General features: G+C 39.2%; 2 protein-coding genes across 2 annotated transcripts in view; one reads left to right on the forward strand and one right to left on the reverse strand.

Annotated features, from left to right (window-relative positions):
- Positions 1-2236, reverse strand: part of GIN1 (gypsy retrotransposon integrase 1) — a 16290-nt gene extending 14054 nt beyond the window's left edge. The window contains exon 1 of the mRNA XM_035888453.1: positions 2232-2236. The gene's annotated coding sequence lies outside the window, so the exon portion shown is untranslated. The remainder of the gene's footprint in view (positions 1-2231) is intronic.
- PPIP5K2 (diphosphoinositol pentakisphosphate kinase 2) overlaps positions 1-15100 on the forward strand; it is a 50458-nt gene that overhangs the window by 581 nt on the left and 34777 nt on the right. The window contains exons 2-8 of the mRNA XM_009648641.2: positions 4135-4188; positions 7329-7410; positions 9417-9818; positions 11367-11562; positions 12280-12370; positions 13146-13231; positions 14616-14770. Coding sequence (XP_009646936.1) covers positions 9675-9818; positions 11367-11562; positions 12280-12370; positions 13146-13231; positions 14616-14770 — 672 coding nt within the window. The 5' untranslated portion in view covers positions 4135-4188; positions 7329-7410; positions 9417-9674. The remainder of the gene's footprint in view (positions 1-4134; positions 4189-7328; positions 7411-9416; positions 9819-11366; positions 11563-12279; positions 12371-13145; positions 13232-14615; positions 14771-15100) is intronic.

Raw genomic sequence — 15100 nt, forward strand, 5'->3', positions numbered from 1 at the left:
GCCTGTGGTATCTAAATTCCCATGGAATCTCCCTGTGTTTTGGTGAAAACGTACATGGTTGTAAATGATGAGAGACAGCTAAACCTACCACTTTCAGCAAGTTTTGTTTCAACCAATAACAGAACTATTCTTGCTGTGCATAACTGGTTTGGGCACAAGAATTTGACTGATGTAATATGCCCCTTTTATGGTTCAACATGTGAGAAATATGAATTTTTATACTGGTTGGCTTGTCTCAGTTGGCTGATTCTTTCGGTGGAAGAGAGTTTCGTCCTCCTGGCAGTTGTGCTTGGAACAGATCAGGCCTCCAGAGGCTGAGCCTAATGAACTTTGGTACGGAATTTTCTGCAAAAACTTCCTCGTCTCTACAAAACTGAAGTAAAAAGTTCTGTGTGAGAATTCGGAGAAGCTGTTTTGACACCTTTTGAGTGGGATCTCTAAAAGTTCGGAAGCCAGACTTTCTTGAAATATTTGTGCTTGCCACAGACACAAATATCTTTGTGTGATGCGTTTGACAAGGTTTGATTTAGAAAGGAGCTTGGAGGTTAATGAATGTGAAGGTTATCTGTTATGTGGCTGTACAGGAGACATTTGTAACACGTGCCAGATGTCAGCTTGTAGTAGTTGTTTGCCAGTTCAAAAAGACACTGCCTTTCTGTCTTGAAGGGAAGACAGTGATACCAGACAGGTTTTTCTAGACTTTTAAGGCTGTTCTGACACTTCTGTTGAAGGATGGTAATGGTTCATCTTGCAATTTATACTCTATGACTGCTAAAGAGTTGAAAGATGCCCTGTGGTAGTGCAGTGGTTGGGGCTAAAACTCAAGAGGGTTAGCAGATGTCACTACATGTTCTGAAAAGTCACATTTCTGCTGGTGAGATATTGGGGAAAAATAAGTTCTGCGAGCAAATTATTTGGTAAGGGGAAGATTGAGATACTTGCATTGCAAAGCTATTTTGCTTTAAGTTTGGTAACTCTAAATGACTGGAAATACTTTGCTTAATTAACTGTATAATTACTACGAAAGAAAGCAAACATGGGGAAATCAGCCAGGAAATTACTATTTGAAAACTGTAACAGTCGTGCTTTAAGACTAGAAATCTCACTCATCAACAACCTAAAAGGCACGTCTTTCCTCCCTGCAAAGCTGGCTTCTTAGCAGAGTCCTGGTTCACATGGCATGGTACCAGTTTTCTTAAATTTTTGGTCCCCTGGGCTAAGCTAGTGTAATATGGAGGGTCAGATTGGAATCCTACTTTAGGCACAAACATTAAAGTGGCACAGTTGTTGGAAAATAGTTGCAGTCCCCAGCAGAAGATTTAGGCAACTGCAGTTAGTTGGCTAGCCTAGCTATATAGCATTTCAAGAAAAGTAAGTCCCGCTGTAAGTTACAGTGACGGGAGTTCTTTCCAGTGGGAAATGCCAGTAAGGTGGTTATTTCTGGACTCCTGTTGCTTGAGAGCGTAGACGTCTCACTGGTAAGATTTTGCACTTTAAGTACCTTCCTTCTGCTTGGAATGCAGAGCACCAAGCCACCTCCTGTAAAAAGAAACCCAGTGTCATCCTTTAAAGAAAACTAGTGGTGTATGTGGAAAGCGAAATTGGGTTATGGTAGCCTAATGGTCAGAACAGTTGAATGGAACGGAACAAATATTGTTTCCGTTCCCTCCTCTCTCAATAGTTTCAAGTCCCTGTTTTCTGCTTATCAGAAAAATGTCCTAACCACTAAGCTGAAAAAAATGTGGGTAAAAGCACCTGTAAAATACTTCACTGCTGAAGACAGAGTGCAATAGTTTTTTGCCCAGGAAACACATTTGGAGCACTGAAGTGGGTTCATCTTGGCTGGCCACCAGGTGCCTACAAAGCCACTCTATCACTCCATCAACGGGGCAGGAGGAGAAAGTATGACAACATGCTTATCACCACCTACCATCATGGGCAAAACAGACTCGGTTTGGGGAAATTAATTTAATTTATTTCAAGTTTAATAGAGTAGGATAATGAGAAATAAGAAAAAAAAATCTACAAACACCTTTTCCCCACCCCTCCATTCTTCCCAGGGTCAACTTCACTCCCAGGTTTTCTACCTCATCCCCTTAAGCAGTGCAGGAGGATGGGGAATGGGGACTATCGTCAGTTCATAACACTTTGTCTCTGCTACTTCTTCCTCTTCATGCTCTTCCCTCATTCCAGTGTCGGTCCCCGCAGGGTCACAAGTCCTGCCAGCAAACCTGCTCCTGCATGGGGTCCTCACCAGGGGCTGCAGCTCCTGCCAGGAGCTTCAGCGGAGGCTCTCTGTGGGCTTCCTTCAGCCTACATCCACCTGCTCTGGCCTGGCATCATCCCCAGACTGCAGGTGGATATCTGCTCCACTGTGGACCTGCATGGGCTGCAGGGGGACAGCCTGCTTCACCATGGTCTTCTTCATGGGCTGGAGGGGAGTCTCTGCTCTGGGGCTTGGAGCACCTCTTCCCCTCCTTCACTGACCTTGCTGTCTGCAGGGCTGTTTCACATTTTCTCACTCCTCTCTCCCAGTGGAGAGAGTGGTTTTTACCCTTTCTGAAATATGTTATCATGGAGGCACCACCAGCGATGGGCTCAGCTTTGGGCAGCATCAGGTCCATCTTGGAGCCAGCTGAAACTGGCTCTGTCCAACATGGGAGCAGCTTCTGGTGTCTTCTCACAGAAGCCACCCTTGCAGCCCCCCTGCGACCAAAGCCTTGCCACGTAAACCCAGTACAAGCATTTACCCGGCAGGGAAGTCTCACAGGTCCTCTTTGTTCTTCAGAGTGTTTCTTCAGTTTTCAGTAGGGTGAAACTGAAAGGTGAGTAGTCTGTTTTGAAATGGGAGCGACTGTAATTTTGTAAATTTGGAGTAGTGCATAAAGTACTACATAGTAATGCTTTTGGAACACTGTACAAAATATTTGCAGTGTTCCTGCAAACAGAAAAAACTTAGTGTGTTCACGGATGTCATTTAGCATAGATTACAGCTCTTCATCTGACAGTCTGAGAGCTGTGCTTGGCTTGTAGGCACAACCAAGCAGCTGGCTCAAAGCAACAAATAAAGGCTACTCTTCATCTTTTCTTCTGCAAGGTTCTTGTCATGTCAGCACTTCCTGACAGATTTGGGAGACTGCCCTACCCAGGCAATGGCCTGTAATGGAGGAGACTGGGACTAGCAGGTAGAGCTTAGTAGTGGTGACACACTGGACTGGGAGTCTAAACGGGACAAAAAGGTGCAGGGTTCCTGGTGTAGGGAGAGGAAGGTAGTAAAAACGTGGCTGTCCCTGGGCTGGAGTCTAGTGGACCAAGTCATGGTGGAGTCTAGGAGAGTCTGGGAGGAGAGTGAGTGGGTTGCAGCCTCATGGTTGGAGCAGATAAAGTCAGCTGCTTTTGAATGGAGTAGAGGGAGAGAGAGAAGGGTGGTTTTTATTTTATTGAATCCCTGTGTAGGTGCCTACCACTTTTTGCCCATGCCACACTGCCTTCCCAGTGGAGGGGGGAATGTGCAGTGGTCTTCCCTGCCTTCTTCTGATACTTGGCAGATTGCCTATCTTGATCTGGGGGAGGGAAGAGCATCCTTGTATCTGGTTTCCTGTGAAAATACTTACAGAATGAAAAAGAAACTTTGGAAGAGCTTGTATAATGCGTAGGGGGAAGATGTCAGCATATTGTGAAATCTGGAGCTTGATGATGGTTTAATGCAAGATCGTAGCAGATGACTTAGTTCCTGTAACGCCGTCTAGTGTAGCCTTTACAATCGCATCTTGTTCCTTTGCTACCTTTTTTTCTTTTCCTCTCCGTTCTTTTGTACATCAGCACAATTCCTAGCCTCGTGTTATTGAGCAGAGCTGAGTTACAGAGTTACAGACAAAAGTGATAAACTTCATGAGGCTGTTGTTGAAGTTTGTATTTCATGAGAACTAAAGACTTTTCTCAGTTTCATGTTTCATAATCAGCCTGTTACACCACTGGACCTCATAATTTCCAGTAATTACTGGAAGCCTTTATACCCCTTTGTATTTTCTGTGATTATTGTTCCATTTGGTTGTTTGGGGGGTTTTTCTTGCTGTGCAGTATTCTTTGTGATTGTGGGATATTGGGATAGAACTGCTCTACATCTTTTTTTAGGTTCAGTCCATCTCCATAACGGGCTGACAGCTGCTACTCACCACCGCACAGGAGGTATGATAGAACACAGCAGTGTCTGTGGGTAAATATTAATGTTTTATATTAGTGTGTGGCATAGCTGAGTTTGAATACTTAAGTAAATTGGAGAGGATATATGACTTTGAATACTTAAGTAAATTGGAGAGGAAATACATCTTTTGCTGTGTAAGGTACAGCAATAAACAAGTCACGTAGGGTTTGCTCACAGTGTTGCCTTCAGCAGCTTCTGTGTCTTGACACCCTCTCCTTCCTGCCTTCTGCCTGTCCTTTTTCTTCCTGGTCACCTGTCAGACCTGAGGAAATGCTGTTCTTGAGCATGGGCCTTGTTAGTAGTTCTACAGTCTCACATTTAAATCTGCAATATTACCAAGTTTCTTTGAATCATCTGTAGAAAGGTGTTACACATCCATGCAGGGCACTTGGGATGGCAGTCGCTGCTGTCGGCTCTCTTGGAGTTCAGACTCCACCAGTTCTTTCTTCTTCCCATCTCCCCTCTGCTTCCCCCTTGCCCCCTCACCATACTTTCTGCTCCACCAGCAACCCAACAAACTTGCTGTCTTTGGTGGTTTGTTACACCATAAATCATGTTGCAGAATTGGAATTTTAAAACAGGTAAAATGCCTCAGCAGGAGAGGCAAACATTTTTGCTGTTAAATGCACTGTTAATGAAAATGTTAGGTATAGCAGTTCTAGCAGGAAGATGTTGAAAGCTTTTTGTCATTTTACTGAGACTATCTGAAAAATTGCTATTAAAAATGTTTGGGTTTTAGCTATTTAAATTGAATTGGAGGAAGCTGGTAATGGATACAGTTTGAATATGCCTACAGTGGTAAGAACAGAGACTTTAAAAGGAGCAATATGGGGAGAGGTGTGCGGGGGAGTGGGCTGTTTTGTTATTGTTATGGATTTATATGTATGGAACGATGTAACAGATGAGCACCACTTAGGCTTCTTGTGCAGTTACCTGCTTGTTAAAATTCCACAATGTAAATGTCACAAAGGGTTTTGTAGTTCTTTTGTTATAAAGGCATTTGCAAAAGTTGTTTTCCTGAATGGTTCATCATTTAGAAGTGTTTTATAGCTATTTAATGTATAATGTGTTGGCTTTTTTCTTGAGATAACAGATGAGAAGCATTTTTATTCTAGTTGCGTTCCATTAGTTTCCATTAGAGTGCAGTAGAGGCAGTGTATATTTGTTCTTCTGATAGCTGTAGCAACACAAAAGAAAACCTGGTGAAATGCTTGTCTTTATACAGGAGCCGTGTGTGATTTTATCACTATCTGTAACGTAGCTGTTAAAACTCTGAGCCTCTTTTACATGGCTGTTCAGACCAGTGCTGCTATGTTGAGCTGATTTGCTGCTGACAGTTACGGGAAACACCAGGGTTGGATTCCTGAGCTGCTGAAACATGTGGAACAGGGACAGGAAAACTATTTGTGGGAGTATCTGTTAACACTTAATGAGGACTATGTTTTGGCTTATTCTCTTAGAACTTGTGGAATTCTTTTAGAATACGCTTGTGGAAGTGGAGAAATGTTCTGTTAGAAAAAAAGGCTGTAGTGCACTGCTGGAGCAAACACTGGACTCAGAGTGCTTAGCAGGCTATCAAATTGGGATTCAAATACAGCCCTATTTGTAGGCTAATGTTAAGTTTGTCTGTGTGTCATATATTTAGAATGTTATTTTGTATACCTTCCCACTAGTAAGTGATAGCAGTTAAACTTAAGGATTTTTATGTCTCCTTTGCAGTGTACTATTTTAGCGCCATCTAACTTGGAGAAAAACTGAGATGAGTTTATTTTAAGATGAGAATGTAAAATGAGCAGATTTACTGTGTTCTTTAAACATTTTCTTCTTTTTTTCCTTTTCCTTTTTTTTTTGGGGGGGGGGGCAAGATATATGATGAGGTGGTCATGGATAGGAAGTTTTAGGACAGGTGGAATGAACAGGCAAATCAGAACATTTGGTAGGAAGTCCTTCAAAAAACAACATTGTTGGTTAAATTGTGTTCTTCAAAATTAGCTGAGATTTTTTTTGACTGTAAGCTGTAAAACAGAAGCCTTGTGTAACAGCTAATGTTTGAGTTCAATTAATTTTACCTGGAAAGGTCATGGCATGGTAGGAGATTGTTGCCTGGATATTCCTGATGTTGGCTCTTTGGAAATGGGTCAGTGTATATTCCAACACGAAGCTTTGGGTTTTGTCTTGCTTACATTGCAGCCTTCCATGATTGAGGCATGCATGTAATCTTCTGATCTTCACTGTCTGGTGAGGCTTATGCTCATGCACCAAGCACAAGAGAATCTAACATAGAGTGTTTCTGCCCCTGCATTGCCACTGCTGTTCACTTCTCAATACAGAAAAATGGTACTGGGAAGACTCTTCTCTGCTCCAGGGGCAGCAAGATGGAATTCTGCATAGGGCACTGTGTGTTAGAAATTTCTCCCATGAGCACTGACAGTACTTCTGGGGCAGGAAGACAGCTCCATCTTCTTGCTTTGCCATTATTATTTCTTCTTGGTGTACAACTTGAGAAACATGTTTTTATCCAAGCATGGTCTTATACTGCATTTTTGATGTCAGATAGCTATAGATATTTTTAGGAGACTTGTGTAAATTGTTCGCTGTAGTTGCAGTCACTTACTTTCATATTTTTCTTTCTATGTCTCTTTTCTTGGACTCTTTATTTCACACACCACAAGAAAGAAGGGGATTCCTCAATTTTTATAGTAGCCAAAGCATTTGGAGGAAAACAATTTTAATTGCCATCTCTGAAAGAATTTATTAAAAAAAAAAAAAATTATTCATTATATCCTGCCTCAAATTTATGCTAGTGACAGTAGCTTACAGCATCTGCTGTCTGGGAGATAAGCTGGTAGCCATCAGCAGTCAGAATACTAATTTATATGCAATTCAATGAGTCCATGCAGTAGTTTACAAGCCTGAAAAGTGTCAGTATCTTTTCTTGATCCTGTGTCTTTGGTCTTATTTTTACAAACTGTCTGAAAACTTTGGGGCCCAGTGAGTCCAGGATGGTGTAATGATCTAGTGATTCATCCATCTTCAGACGCGTGAACAACATAGTAAACTTTGCAGAAAATAATCTGTTAACCCCAAGCAGACTGTGTGACTGTTCAAAGTCTGTTTTCTGCAGGTGAAGCTCCACTTGACGGGTCTACTTGCCACCAATAACACCAACACTCTCCAGATTCTTGAGTTAGGAAGGTGGAAAAACAGTAAGTTTCAGTTCGGTTTGTTAGGGAATTAAGCTTGTCAGATTACATCTTTCTGTCATTTGTAGACGAGTAAGTTGTGCTTTCACTTCAGTCTTTATTTTTATGGTTTCTACTTGCTTTGAGAAGTAGTCACTTTGGGTTAGAGAGACTCAGGTAGTGCCAGAGATTTTAATGAAATAACTTGTCATTAACTGCATGCATACTTCGAAACTTCTGCTACTCTCACAAAGTGCACTACAGGAATAGGTAGCGGGAAGAAATGTTAAAAACCCTCTTTTGATGGCCTCCTGCTTATCTGCTTCAAGTGGTTGCTTTTTCTTCTTTGTGAGAAAACTTTAGGTTTCAAAAAGATGTTTCCAGAATTTGGGTGACGGGAGGGGAAGCTGATGCAAGAGTAACTGTTAAACTTTGTTTTCAGGCTTTACCAGTTTTTGGGGGTCTTTTTTGTCTTTAGCACCATTTCAAAATTCTGTATTAGTTGCCAGGATATCACAGACTCACAGGATGGTAAGGGTTGGACATACGTTGGCACTAACCTCTGCATTTCTGAAGCTTGCTAGAAATAGGATTTGGAAAACTCGCTTTATTCACCATGTCATAAACAGGATTGATTTATCTCAGTACCTAATTTCTAACTCTCACGGGAGCAAGATGAATTAGGTGTTTGAAGTTTCATTTTGTTCTTGCTGCTTGAAGGACTAATGGCTGCCGTTTCACATTAGAATGGAAAGTAATTTTTCATCAGTGGAATTGAAGGAGAGCAGATACATAACAGATATGTTTAAGAAATGAATCTTTTTAATCCCCTGCTGTCACTCCAGGATCTGTTGTTTGGGCTTCAGATTCAGCTTCTGGATCTGCAACAGCTGTATTGTTTGCCCACGCTTGGCCTATTGCTCTCGAACTTAGGACAGATTATTCCTGGGTAACTTTTGCTCTATTTACCACCCTCTTTCACAGGAAGATGAATGGTTGATCACCATTGGGAATTTACTATTGCTTCACTTTGTTCATAGAACAGCCAAAGTAATTTTGACAGATGTTTAAAGACAAATTCAGTTCTGCTGAGACATCATTGCTGAATGGCACTTACGTAATTATCTGACTAATAAACAACCTAAAGTGTTTGATCAGATGAGCTTTTAAACAAGTAACTGCTTATTCGTTTTCTAGGTAGTAATAATGGATTATAATTAATGGTATAAAGCCATGAATGATTTATATCAAGAACAGTTACCTAGTTGCCCCCGTCCTAGGGCTCTGAGTCTCTCATTCTGTATATAGTATTTGGCTGAGATTTTATTTTCACATGGCTGGTTAAAAGGGTACAACATGTTCGCTAAGTACACTAGTGCTTAATAGTTTTTGCAGAAGGCAGTGCTAGTGTACATCTCTGTATATATTAATTTTTCAGTGTGAAAATAAAGCAGTGTTTTGTTGAAAATAAATAAGCAAACATCAAGCTAGCACATATAGTCTGCTTTCAGACTGAAGACTCAGTTTTTGAAAGAATAGGTTTCTTTTTAAGAATAGTCCTAATGGAGGCTTAATACTTTCCACTAACATTTTTGTTTACCATTGCCATTTGATCAGGAAACTTTTGGGGAAAAAAGATCTGATGACAGGCATGGTTGGTTAAACATCACAAATATTGGAGAACATTTTTGTTGGTTTATTTTTCATGTAAAAGATATACTCTGCACTTTACCCTTCTTAAGTTAGGAAAAAAATATATTGGACAGTTTTTACTTTTGTGAGTTATATTGTTAATTTTAAAAACGTCTCCATCGGTAGTTTGAAAATATCTTTAAATTATTCCCCCTGCTCTAAATATGTATGTAAAAGTGTAGACTGTGTGTAGTGTACGTGGCTTTATTTCTGATGCTTTGCTCAGAGGTATGTAAATGACCAAATGCTTTTTGTAAGTGAGAAGTGTTTGTTTTTATGTACCTTTATCAAGTGTGTTTTTTCTTTTTGTTGTTTGTTTGTCTGGATATTTCTTTTAGGTTAAAAAATTGTTGTATTATCTCAGGGAAGCAGTAACCTATTGTGGGTTCCTTGGAGCAGCAAGTCAAACCAATAATGAGCAGATGATACCAGTTAAACAGTGTCTGGCAGACAGCGTCATCACAGTGGCAACACCGCACAAGCAAAATCAAAGAGCAGGGGACTTTTGTGTTCCCGAGTCAGCGGGAAACATGCCCGGTATCTCAGCTGCCAAAGTGGCTGCAGTTTCTACATAGATCTCTATAGATCTTGTAACCATGTCTGTTAGCGCAACAGAGAGTGATCCTCCTAGATTCTTTGTGGGTGGAGAAGATGGAGAAGAATTACTGGACTCAGCCAGATCTACAGATTACGAACACTTCTATGACCATGGGGAAGAAGAGGAGGAAGAGTATGACTCTGTATGTACTGTAGGGGCATGTTTGTTACTATTCTGTATATTCTCTAGCATTATTTTACTTTGAAATGGCATTTGTTCACAAAAGTCTAATACTGAAATGTGTTCTGAACTGGGAAATTGTTCATATTGAGAATGATCTGTCAGCTGTGTTTGGAAATGCAGCACACCTGAAAAGTAAGTATACCTTGAACTTTGAAGTAGACGTGCTTGACCTTAACACAGAGTTTCAGGACAGCTGAGGTTTGACATGCCAGCTTTGCAGACTCTAATTTGGATTCTGGGAATGAACTTGGTGGCAGAAGCCTTCATTTCATTTATTTGGGTAATTAATAGCAAAAAAATGATTGAGAGGTTTTCTTTTGTGTGTGTTGTCAACTGCTGCAGAGTTAAATTCTGATTTTTCCATTTGAACAGACTCAACATTTCTTTTTTTATATTACCGTTGTTTTCGTTAAGATCTGACATGTTTTCATTCTTCTTGTCTTGGTGTATGGAAAGTGCATGCTACATCACTCTTAAATTATACCTTAGTTGATTTTCCTTGCAGTGTTCCGACTTGTATTTTAGTGCTGTGCTTACTAATTTTTAGATTGTTTGAGACAAACTCTTAATTTTATTATGCATGAGTTGTCATATTTTTTAGCTGTATTTTGCTGTACTTTTCGTTTGTAACATTCCAGTTTAGGGAATAGTCAGATTAAATTTGCACTGTTTGCAAGCATGTCTAAGAAATTTAAATGAAAGGAAGTGTTAATAAAACACTTCACCATGATTAAAAATAACATGGAAATGCAGAGAAGTAGTGCAAAATTAGCAGCTCAGCTCAATTCAGCCAGTGTATTTTAGCAAGGGAAGGTAATTTGCTATGTTTTAAAAGACAGTAAGTTGAAATACAGGATTGCTCTGGGTTTTTCTTCTGGTTTTTTTTTCTTTTATTTATTTTTAAACAGAGGAGTAGTTTGGCTGTTGCACTTAGGAATACCACTGTGGGAAAGAAATTTTTAAAGGCTTGTAGCATGAAAGAAAATATAGTGTATACAGAAGAAAAGTGAGACTGTCTATGCACAAAATAGCTCAGAAATCTGGAACAGTATTTTTTGGTTTACTAGTTTTGTTTTTCACAGTTGACTTGTAATATTGGGTAGTAAGATGAGAAGCCTTATGACCACTAAGTTGATGTAGAAAAATTATTTTAAAAATTAACTGCTAGTTTATTTCAGAGTAAGCCTTAAGTATGATTTCATTTAGATTTGACATTTCTGACTTCATTTTGATCCTGTATATTTGTTCTTGATATGATACTCACAAAAAAGTAGTGCAGAGCTATTGAACTGTTTCATTTTTTGAGGCATTTTCCATCAGGATGCAGTGTGGTGTGCTGTCATGCTGCATCCTGTTACCTGCTAGCAATTTACCTCACTAAAAACTAAATTAAAGGTAGTGCATGAATTTTAACACAAAATATCTGCTCTAGTATTGTGTTGCTAAAACCCTGTTGTGTTCTGGGAAAACATAAAAATAATAATTGCCTTTTTCCCCCCCGCTTCAGCCACCAGAAAGACAAATCGCAGTTGGGATTTGTTCAATGGCTAAGAAGTCTAAGTCCAAACCAATGAAAGAAATTCTTGAACGCCTCTCCATGTTTAAGTACATAACTGTGGTGATATTTGAAGAGGATGTTATTTTGAATGAGCCAGTAGAAAACTGGCCTTTATGTGACTGTCTCATTTCTTTTCATTCGAAAGGTAAATATTCTAGAGATACCACAAATAATTTTGACATCTAAGTACTTTAACTAGTTTGAAGGTCTTCTTATTTCTTTTGTCTTGTAGTTTTATTGGATTTTCCTAGGAAGGAATTAGTTCTGTCTTGTTTAATACAACTGACTTTCAAAATACAAGCTTTTTAAATGGTGGTGATTTCATTGCTTGAGAAAGTCCTATCTGACAAGGTATTTAAAATAGCTGTTCTGTTAGTAAATATTTGTGGAGCCAGTGGAAATGGTGATCTAATACTTACTTGGTCCAACAACTGTGAAGGCATGCTACTTTCTCAATGGGAGTGTTGGGTCGCTGGCCACTTGTTCATGTATCTCTGCTAATATCTAGAGGTTTTTGTGGGGCTGGGCAGTGAACCAAAAATTAGCAGACTGAAGTTAAAAATCGTATTTTCCGTATTTCCTAGCAATAAAAGCCTTAGTTCTGTCCCTATGGAATTGGAGGGCATATGGAGTGAGGAGGCGGGAATTGGAGACAAGACCACTACTTTGGCAGCTTATACTGAAATTAAGTTGTGGTTTCATGATTGTCTTAAGCTGATGTTACATATGTCTGTAGTCAGGGGAGCATCTTCCCACTTCAGCTGTATCTCTGGTTGTACTCTAATGCTTGAATATGAAGGCTCTAAACTATTTACTGGTACCGTGTCTTGTAATTTTAATTTATTTGTCTTAAATATTTTAGGATTTCCACTGGACAAAGCAGTTGCCTATGCAAAACTCAGGAATCCATTCATAATCAATGACTTGAATATGCAGTATCACATACAAGACAGGTAAGTAACACTAATTACCTGTAAACAGCAAACTACTTTTAAGTGGAGGCTGTGAGAATCTGTTGGTATTGCATAGTAACAGTTCTAGTGCAATAGTATAACTAAAATTACAGTGAATGTTATGTTTTATTTATGTATGCATAGTTTTCTGGGATATGTCTTTAGTTGTGGTTTTTCTTTTAATGCTGTTATATTGATACATCTGAAGATTTACGAAAGTAGAAATTTGGTGATACGTTTGTCTAAAGCTTAGCTAATGAAGAAGTTTAAACTCTGAAAATATGTATAGGATAGGTATGTATAGCAACTGTACAACCTCCTTTAACTGTAAAATTCATGTGACTTACTAAAGGTCTTCTTTTCTGTTAAGCAGATACTTAAGTTGTCGGTATTCAAAGATCATGTGGTTATTCAAAGTGAGTTTTCTTCTGAGGGTGCAATCATGCATAGGAAATATTAACAAAACAATAGTGAGCAAAATACATAAACATTGGAGCCTCTGAACAGTGCACAGACTTGCTATTTTGGATGCTTTCGGCTGCTGTCCTGTATAAACTTTTTTAACCCTTCACATTAATAATCTCCTTTAACAAGACAATTGTTCTATGTAAATCACTGTTGTACTGCCAGAGTGGAGAGGACAGAACTGGCATAGCAAATTATGTTTTTATTGATATTGATGAGATCACTGCAAAGGTACAGCTGCGTCAGTGACCTTTAAAGCATTATATTAATAAGCAGAGTATTTTATATGTAATCTTTTCTTTTCTTCTAGGAGAGAAGTATATGGTATTCTTAAAGCCGAAGGCATCTTACTTCCTCGTTATGCAGTTCTGAACCGTGATCCAAACAATCCCCAAGGTAAAAACTGATGACTAAAAATCAACCATTGGCATCTCTTTGTTTCCACTGGATAACAGTACATACATAGCTGAAAGCTAAATTTTACTTGCTAAACATTTAATTCATTGATGCAGACGTTGATTTTTCCTCCAGTATTTCATGTGTTGCTGTGGATTAACCCCTACTGTGTGGTGCAGTATGTGAAACAGAAAAGTCATTGTAAGCACTGTTCAGCAATAACTAGAACATCAAGACTGTTTTGATCACAAATTCAAAACATAGCACTATACCAGCTGCTGTGAAGAAAATTAACTCCATCTCACCCGAAGGCTGTACAAGTGTGCATCTGAAAAGCATGATCCTGAAGCCTGGGGTTACAATCCTCTTCCAGCCATTATAGAACAACTAGAATATAAGGGCCTCCAAACTCAAGCAGAGATTCTAGTATGTCATCAAAGAGAGCAGCATTCGTGATTACATGAACATTACCCACAATAATTAGTAATTTTACTTAGGAAGGTAATATTGACAGAAACAATTCAGGCTATTGAATACTTTCCCTTCTAAGTACAAGCAACCATATAACGGAAGTCTAGTCCAGACAGATCTGCAGATGATATATTCTGAGTATAAATTGGAATTAATTTTTTCTATACCTGAAAACAAACACAACAGCTTTTTCTACTAAAATGAAAACTTACAGCAACAGTAGGAGATTGCAATGACAAGTCAAGGCACAAGAGTAAGAGATAAGAAAAAACAAAGAAAATTGAAGTATTACTGTGGTGTAGCTCTTAAGAGGTAGGGAATTTTAGGTTAAAATGTCTGCATAATCTAGGGGGAAAAAGGACTCGCTTATGCCACAAAAGTCAAATAAAATCTGCTGTATACAGCCAACCAGTAGCAAAGAGATTCCTGATTCCAGAAGACCTAATCCTGTGTGCAGGGTCCACCAGTCACACAGTATGAGACAGTTCTCAGCCTATTAAAAGTTGTATTGCATCTGGCACCACATCATATTCACTGTCCATCTGCCATCCCCCTGATATTTCAAAGAAAGGCACTGAAGAAAGAGACAAACAGTCGTATGCCCTGTCTTCAAAACATTTCCAGAAAAATGCCACCCATACAGGCTTATGCATCCGTAGGAGACTATTCCCTGTATGACACTGAGGGAATCAATACAAATCCTGGAACATAGTATTAAAGTAACATAATATAGATGTGGTACAACAGACATGTTCAGCACATGATCATCAAGTCTTTGTGCAGTCAGTAACAAACCAGTGAACCAAAACTGTAACATAATCTTTTTATTTCAACCTACAAAAATACCCCAAATCTCTAATAATTTCACTCCATGAATATATTATTACATCTGTTATTTGCACTGTTTTTTCAGAATGCAACTTGATTGAAGGAGAAGATCACGTGGAAGTGAACGGAGAAATTTTCCAAAAGCCTTTTGTAGAAAAGCCAGTTAGTGCTGAGGACCACAATGTTTACATTTATTATCCAACATCTGCTGGGGGTGGAAGCCAGAGGCTCTTTCGAAAGGTGAGAGTAAAGCCATTGAAAAGTTGTAGATGTCTAACAGAACTGCAGTGTAATTACGTCCTATCCGTGTATTAGCTGGGACCTGCTTTGTCATGTCCTGCTTGTGTAGGAATAGTGGCAGATCAGAGAAATTAATTTCAGGAGAACATGTAGATTGAATGAGGACCTTTGTTCCTTTGCTGTAGATACTGCTGACAGCCACTGCAGATTCTTACAGGTAAAAATGCACTTTTATAGACTTTTATAGACTTCTTATAGAAATCTTTCAGGAACAATCAAAACCTACTTGCTTCATTTGGTACAGGAAGTGTTTTCTCGGTACAAGCGTGT

Source organism: Egretta garzetta, unplaced genomic scaffold, assembly GCF_000687185.1.
Source record: "Egretta garzetta isolate BGI_Z169 unplaced genomic scaffold, ASM68718v1 scaffold271, whole genome shotgun sequence".
In the NCBI taxonomy this organism is placed as follows: Eukaryota; Metazoa; Chordata; class Aves; order Pelecaniformes; family Ardeidae; genus Egretta; species Egretta garzetta.